The sequence below is a fragment of the Pteropus vampyrus genome, unplaced genomic scaffold (assembly GCF_000151845.1).
Source record: "Pteropus vampyrus isolate Shadow unplaced genomic scaffold, Pvam_2.0 Scaffold44, whole genome shotgun sequence".
NCBI lineage: Eukaryota > Metazoa > Chordata > Mammalia > Chiroptera > Pteropodidae > Pteropus > Pteropus vampyrus.
The window spans coordinates 3,792,868-3,800,713 of record NW_011888825.1 but is presented as its reverse complement, the minus strand read 5'-3'; the positions used below and the strand labels follow the sequence as shown (position 1 = coordinate 3,800,713).

The 7,846-nt window shown below is 36.8% G+C and overlaps 1 protein-coding gene across 1 annotated transcript in view; it reads right to left on the bottom strand.

Moving 5' to 3' along the window:
* DNAH9 (dynein axonemal heavy chain 9) overlaps positions 1-7,846 on the bottom strand; it is a 327,356-nt gene that overhangs the window by 120,250 nt on the left and 199,260 nt on the right. Inside the window, exons 42-43 of the mRNA XM_023529851.1 lie at positions 6,589-6,750; positions 3,085-3,281 (exon numbers count right to left, since the gene is read on the bottom strand). Coding sequence (XP_023385619.1) covers positions 3,085-3,281; positions 6,589-6,750 — 359 coding nt within the window. The remainder of the gene's footprint in view (positions 1-3,084; positions 3,282-6,588; positions 6,751-7,846) is intronic.

Genomic DNA, 7,846 nt, shown 5'->3' with positions numbered 1-7,846 from the left:
TTAGAAGCCTCAGGAGAAAAGCCAGTTTTCATAGCACTATTTTTTTTCCTAAAAATAATATTAGTCAGTTTGATCACCCATGTTGGAAACCACATTGACCGAATCACTTCCTATTGTCCCCAATTTAATTTACTCTTAAAGGACACAAACTTGTCTCAATTCCAATGCTATGACACAGGCTCTAGTAGCTCTTAAGGAGGAGGGAAAATACTCACTGATGTTTTGACAAAATCAGCGAATAGACACTTTAAAATCCTTATTTACTGACCACCTACTATGCACCAGACACTGTACAAGGTATGAGAGATTCAGCAGTGAGTGAGACAGGGAGTTGACACTAGATCAGGGAGAGACAAAAAAGCATATGAAGCAGTATCATAGTGTGGTGGTTGAGAGCAAACACTCTGGAGCCAGAGTGTTAGACCTTCCTTTCTTCAGGGTTTTTGTGAAGACTAAATGAATTGATGTATGCAAAGCACATGCACCAGGCCCATAGTGACTTCTACGTTAAGTCTGGCCCTTACCTGTCATACCAAATGCTGCCTTCTTAGTGAGGCCTTCCTGACCACCTTGTATAAAATACAACCACCTCAAGCACTTTCTGTCCCTCTTCCCTCTATTTTATTTTTCTACATCATTTATTTCCACATGACATACTAAGAATCCTTGTTGAGTACCTGCTATGTTCCAGATACTGTCCTAGGTGTTGGAGATTAAGCAGTGAAAAAGACAAAGATCTCTGAACTCATATTAAGACTGTCTAACCAATAAATATGTAGTAAGTAGATGGATGGATATAAACAAATAGAGTCGTTAATCATGACGAATGCAGAAGAAGTCAAGAAATATAAGGGAAGGACCCAGCAGTGACAACTGAATTTAGCAAGAGGTAGATCTATGGTGACATTAATAAGAACTTTTTGTTTAAGTGGTAATAAGTAGAATGAGAAGAGGATGAGAAATGAGAAGGTATGACAAGTATATCCTTTTGATGAGTTTGGTTGTAAATAGGAGTAGGGAAATGGGATAGTAGATGAAAAGGGATATAAAAATCAAGAATAGTTCATTGTTTTTTGATAAATGATAATATGGCGTGTTTATATGTTAATGCATATGATCCAGAAATTAATAGATTCATGATGATGAGGTAAGAAGGAAGAAAGAGAGAGAGGAGAGAGAGAAAGAAAAAGAGAAAAAGAGAGAGAGACAGAGACAGAGAGACAGAGAAGGGGAAAGGGAGGGAAAGAGAGTGAAGGTGAGAGGAAGGGAGGGGGAGGAGAGAAGAGGAGAGATAATTGTAGGAAAGGGTAAAGTGACTGAAAAGTGAGAGGAGAGGAGATCCAATGCATATGTGGAGGAATTGGCCTTAAGTATGAACAATAACTGAAATGGTAAGAAAGTCAATATTTGTGTGTGGGGATGCAGGTGGATAGAATCCAGATAAGCTGTTAGATTTGAAGGCAGGGAGATGAGAGAATTTTCTTCTGGTTGCTTTCATTATGTCATCAGAATAAGAGATGTGCTCATTAACCATGAATAAAGAAAGGGGAAGGATGTTAGAAGTTTTAGAAGAGAAGAAAAAAGTGTGATGTATTCATCACAATATGAAGAAGCCAGTAAAGGTAGTGGAGGAGGATTTCTAGCAAAGTTGAGGGCTCATTTGACATTTGTGGCTGAAAATCTGGAGGAAACCAAGTCAACATGGTGGAGAATTTTTTTTTCAATAATTTTCATATGCTTAGGGGCAGACATGGTATAAAAGACAGTGGGATTTAACTATAGTGGGGTTTTGTCACCTGGATGCAACGACAGAAAGTTAGGGAAGCTTGCACTGGGATGATGTAGTCTATGGTGGTTGAAGAAAGTAAGACTTGGTAACAAAGGGATAAAGGAATTTGAGAAAGTAGATGACTCCATTAATGAAGTATTGATAATACCTCATGAAGAAGAAGTATGGAATGAAGAAGAGCAGGTGAGTGGAAGGGTATGAGGTGCAAGTTTAAGAGTGGGGTGTTTGAGATTGAGATTTTGGAAGTGGGTCCATTATTGATGATGGAGATTCTAGGATAGGAACATGTGAGTGAGTAGCTGAAGTGGGATAGGTGAAAAGATCACTGGAGCTAAGGAGGCCAAGGAACAGAGAGACAAGGTGTTACACAGATGCTAGGAATAAAGAAAGATATGATTGAGGAGAGGAGGATGGTTCTAGCACCAAGGTCACTGGCAAATGATGAGGAGTGGCTGGTTGCCAGAAGATGGCAGTAACAAGGAGAGGTAATGAGTATGAAAGTCCAATTACTTGTGCTTCAAAAAACTAGAGTCTGTGAAAGCTAAAAGGATAAATTGTTTAAGCATGCCCTTGGAGTGAGGTGAGGGTAAAAGGGTTATTTACTTCTCTCTAGGCCTTAAGGTACATAAAATGGGAAAGATAAAACAGCTTTTCTCAACTCAGGAATCAGTTGGGTTTCAGTTAGAATTTATCAATGAAGGTATAGTTTAGAGAAGTTGAAGATGAAGTAGATTTTGCTGCTGAAGACAATGAGTACTGGGGATAGGTTGGAAGGATTGGGCCAGGCAGGGAGGAGTGGTAAATGAGACTCAGATCGGGGAATGTAAAGAGCAGTATAGCGATGGCATTGATATGGTATAAATTATCTAAAAGGCTTGATAATTACTTCAGTTACTCATTCAATAGCAACAACACTTAAAAGGATATTCAACTTGTGAAATATATGTGTACTTAAAAAACTTCAATCTTATTATTTTAAAACTGGTCCTTGAACTTAGTATGAGCTTTCTGGTGCTCCTTTTATGTTCTCAAATTTTCCCTTGGTGTCACCATGATCATGCCCAAGGATTGTAAATGACAGACAAGGAAATCAATTCTGTTCTGCTTGAGTTCAGCACTATGATGCTCCTTAAAGCTGTGGCAGAAGCAGCTGCTGTTGCTCTAGCATGGCCATCTTGATCTCCATGGAAGAAGCAGTAGCTGCTTTCCTGGTTGTATCGAAGTGTCCTCAAATGCCTAATTGAGACCCCTGATATTTGGAAGAGGAGGCAACTGGAAAAGGAAAGCACACTTACACATGGCGTATAGCATCCTCAAAGAGAACCAAGTCCATCACTGTATTAACTTCATTGTGGTTCTCCAAGGCTTCCACCAGAGTCTGGGTCAAAAGTTCCCATGATTGTACAGGCATGTACTTGGGCTCACCAATGCCATTAGCAAAGTGACAATACATGTTCAGGCTTCGGGTCTGCTCCATAGTCTCTTCAATATCCTGGCAATGAGACACAGGGACAAGGACACTCCTTACTGACTCTCAATTCTGGTTCCACAAAGATTAGAGACACTAGATTTACCTTTTCTCTCTGCACACTCCCTAAAAATTAAATATCAGTGCTGATTTCAACACTTCCTTCCTCTTGAGAAGCCCTCTAAAGTGAATGTTTAACATTTGTTTATCAGCGCCACAAAGTCACGGATAATTTTTGTTTTTTCTTTTGGACTGCAGATGGGAAATGGAAAGAGCCCATGTCTGAGCAGAGGAGTAGATGGGACACAAGAGTGGATTTCCTGAAGCAGAGGCTCTTTAACCATTGTTGGTTGAAGCAGATCATGACCCAGTGTCATCTCCCCATTCCAACATGTCTTGCTCCTCAATCCGCAGCAATACCATAAAATGTTCTTTTTTGTTTCCTGTGATGTTGCACACTACAGGATGCCAGTCCCAACTTTATAAGCTTAGCATAGAGGGCTTTGTTGCTGAAGAATGTGCCACCAGCTATCATTAGATAACTGGTTTGTTTATAAGGACATGATAATCCTAAAGCATTTTCAGTAGAATCCCCTATTTATAAAAGTTTCATAAGAATTTGGGCTTATTTTGTGTCAACCGTTGCCTCCAGGACAAATCTTATCATGTTTAATAAGTACCTAGTATAACTCAATTAACTAAAAGATATAAGATATGGAGTCTATGTTCCTTTAACACTAATCTGTTCTCTAAGTATTGAAGATGCAGCTTTTTTTTTTTTTAATTTAGAAAGGAGCTACTTACTCATCAAAACCCAAATACAAGAGATTTCAAGAGTAAGAAGAATTGTAGAGGAAGCAAGTCCAAGAAAGAATAGGTTTTCTAATGCACAATTAAAAATTTATACCAGTACAAGCAATTGTCCCTACCTACCATTCTTTTCTCCTAAAGGTCAAACTGGAAGATCCACCTGAAAAGAGGTAATCATCAGTATGCTGTTCACCAGCAGGGGCATTGCCCAGGGCAAAAGGGCACTGTGGGTTAGACTTTTAAGCTCAAGGGACAAGATTCATTAAACCTAATGGAGGGAAAGTGAGGATATCAGTAACATCTATAGAGAAACCAGGACTGCTGCCTGGTTATAAGAAAGAAGTGGAAAGATTTAAATATCAAAGAGTTATTATATTTTGAAGGTAGTTTCAGGGCAATAGAAAACTCTTCAACTATTCTGGCTTTGCTAGGCATTAACAAAAAATATCCAAACATTTGGATAAGATTTAATGTAATGCAGAAGAGCCATTCTTTCTAGCTGAGGAAAACATGTGGGAAAGTGATGTGGGAGTACATTTACCCAGTTTGAAAATTAATTAGTATACTGGGAATCAGTCCTGATGGCAGTAAATTTACACTAATGATCTAATAAAGAACAATGAAAGTGCAGGTCTGAAAAGCCTGGTCTACAAAGACTTTTTGATGAATAAAATAAGTCTCTAATTTTATGACTAGAGCCAGACTGTGTAGAAGGGAGAGAGAAAATCGACGCACATAGTAAATCCAAGATTTCTTAGTAATGACACCATATCACATATGGGCCACAAATCAGAGAACTTTAAGCTTTTAATGATAGAAATTGTACTGTAGCACTTCCTTGGTGGAAATTTGGCAAATTTTCTTTAATAACAATACCAAAATTTGGTACAGTTAAAAGTGCTTCAGGCTGGCATTTCAAATGTTGTTGGGGAAGGATAATGACAGTATCAATTATATCTACATCTGTGATCAAAAGAATGTGTCCTTAGTAACAGGCCCACATAAGAAACTACATTTCAAAGACTTGTGTTGTCACACTGAAGTGCTAGCTTAGACCAATTTAAGAAGACAGTCAAGGCTCATTTGCAGAGCTAATAATGAATACATAAAATGGTGAATTCCACAATGCTCAGAGAGGAGTATCTAAGATGTAAGAGTGTTGAACATCAAGCCATGTAAAAATGATGGCACATGTGGAGGAATTCGGGGTGTTTGGATTAGTAAAGAGCAGACCAAGACAAGTTACTTAAAATGCTGTCCAAACTTTCAAAAGGCTATCACAGAGATTGGGGTGGACTATAAATATCTTCAGAGATAGAGCCAGGATCTTATAGAAAAAATATGGAGTTAAACCTAACAAGTGAGCATAGGGACAACTTGAAACATTTAAATGCAAGATTATATTTTTAAGTTCAAGAGAGGACAGCCAAGCAGTATGTGTGGAAAATACAGACTTTGGTCAACAGAAAGCTCGGTGTTAGTTGTGGGGAATTTTAACACTAAGAAATGTAATGTGATCTTAGGGTGTGTTTATGTATCAGTGCTTTCCAAGGCATATTCTATGGACCATTTATTCTGAAAACTATTCATAGGTTTTATAGAGGGAAAAGAATTGTGGAGTTCAATATATTTTGGAAATAATATATGAATCATGGTTATTAAAGAATTTCAGGGCTTTAATGTGTTGAATATACTGTGAATTTCTAAAAGGAATATAATATACTTTCTCAACTTGAGAAGTCTTAGATACCTTCTTTCAAAGGAGTATATAGTGGTAACAACTATTCAGCAGGACACATTTTAGAAAACATAGTAACAAAGTTATAGAACAAAAGAAGAGAGGAAGGATGATCTTGTTTTTGGTCAGAACTTAATTGGATTGTGTGATGAAAGTCAGGCACCATGATTTCAGAGGGGAGAATTGATGGAAAAGTAATCAAGATGATGTCAAATTACTCTGAGTTTGAAAACAAGCCATGTCAGAAATGGCTAAAAGAATAGAGGCTATTTGTCTTAGAGAAGAGAAGATCTAGGAAGGACAGGACGAATGGTTTTAAAATATTTGAAGATTTGTCATGTAGACCTAGGATTAGTAGACAGGAAGATAAATTTTAGATCATTATAAGAAATTTAAAGTCTTCGAAACTGTTCCAAAATTTCCAAATTTCAAAACTGTTCCAAATTTCCAGTCATTCACAGTTCTAAAATGGCTTCCTTGGAAAAGATGAGATTGTGCATCTCCAAGGATGCTGGAGAATCAACTGGGATGACCAATCTGGGAAATGCTATTGAAAAGTTAGTACAAAAGGAGAGTTTGGATCAGATGATCTCCACAGACCTTCTCAACACTGAGATTCTATGATTAATTCATATCTTATTATCGCAGCACTTTTCACTTCAGAGAAATAGTAATAGATCTTTCTTTCCTTATCTAATCTCTGATTTTCTCCAATTTATGGGTGAACATCTGCATAATTATCATTATTTTTCAAATGTAAGAAAATCCCAGGGCAATACTCACATCAAAAATTTTCTTGACCACTTCTGTCTGGATTTTATCAAAAAGATTAAAGTCATTTTCTTCCACCATCTTATCCCGATAAACTCGATTTGATTCATGCAGATAGAGTTTTACTAGGTCCTGTGTGGATTTTATACATTCCACTGAGGAGAAAAGAATGCCCTTTAAAGAGAATAAACAAAACAAACAAACAAACAAAAAGCATGAATAAAAATTTAAAACTACAACAGCTACAATTTATTGAAGCCAGTTATGTGATAGATATTGGATTAGATGTTTTGTTAGACAAAGCTCATTAAACCATCATGATGATCCCATAAAATAATTTTTATAATATATCTATTTTGCATAGTGTGGAAATTGGAATCAGAAAAATAGGAAGCATGCCCAATGTCACACAGTAAATGGCCTTAGTTTAAAACAAAAGGTTTTGAAATCAGCTTTGGCTGATCTTAGAGACTGGAATTTTAACCACTACATTCCAAATCACTACAATGAGGGGAGAGGTGCTTCTCCCTCTACCGTATTCCATTCCATAAGTGCCATTTTGAAAACTAGTCTAAGTGACAATTGCTTATGTAAAATCAGAATGATGACAAAGGGCTGAAATGAAAATAGCTAATCTTTGCAGATCACCATTCCATTTATCTCTAGTAGGTTCTCTTTCCTATATACCACAGGGATTATTCTAGATATTTACTACTCTTTTCAAATATCTCTGGTTACATCTGTTACTATTAGCCAACATTTTAGCTTTCTTTTTCACTGAAAAAATGAAGACCACTAAGATTCGATGCCCTCAACAATCTTAACAAATCCTATAACTTCAAACTCATTTATTTCTGTGTTTCTCTTCATTGCTTTCTTTCTTGTCTTAAAAAAAAAAAAGGGTTCCTCATTACTGACAGAATAATTCCCAGATTCATCAGCATGGCAGAAAGTTCTGGTCATAATATGACTACTAGTCTGCTTCCTCATGGTCACACTTATCACCACTTCCCATAAAATCTAGATTTCAGTTTTACAACATTCAAACTACTTCCTGACCCTACATACTTTCTGTATCTTCATGCTTTTTTCTTTGCTTATTAGGCTAGTATTTCAAGGTCTAGATCAATCTATACCTATTTATTGAAGTCTTCCATGACATCTTCTTTTCTAACATTACTACCTCTGATGTACCACATATAATGCTTTATATATAAATATTTATTATAAGAGAATTATTAGTTTCTGAAGTTATTTTTCTTTGCTTCTC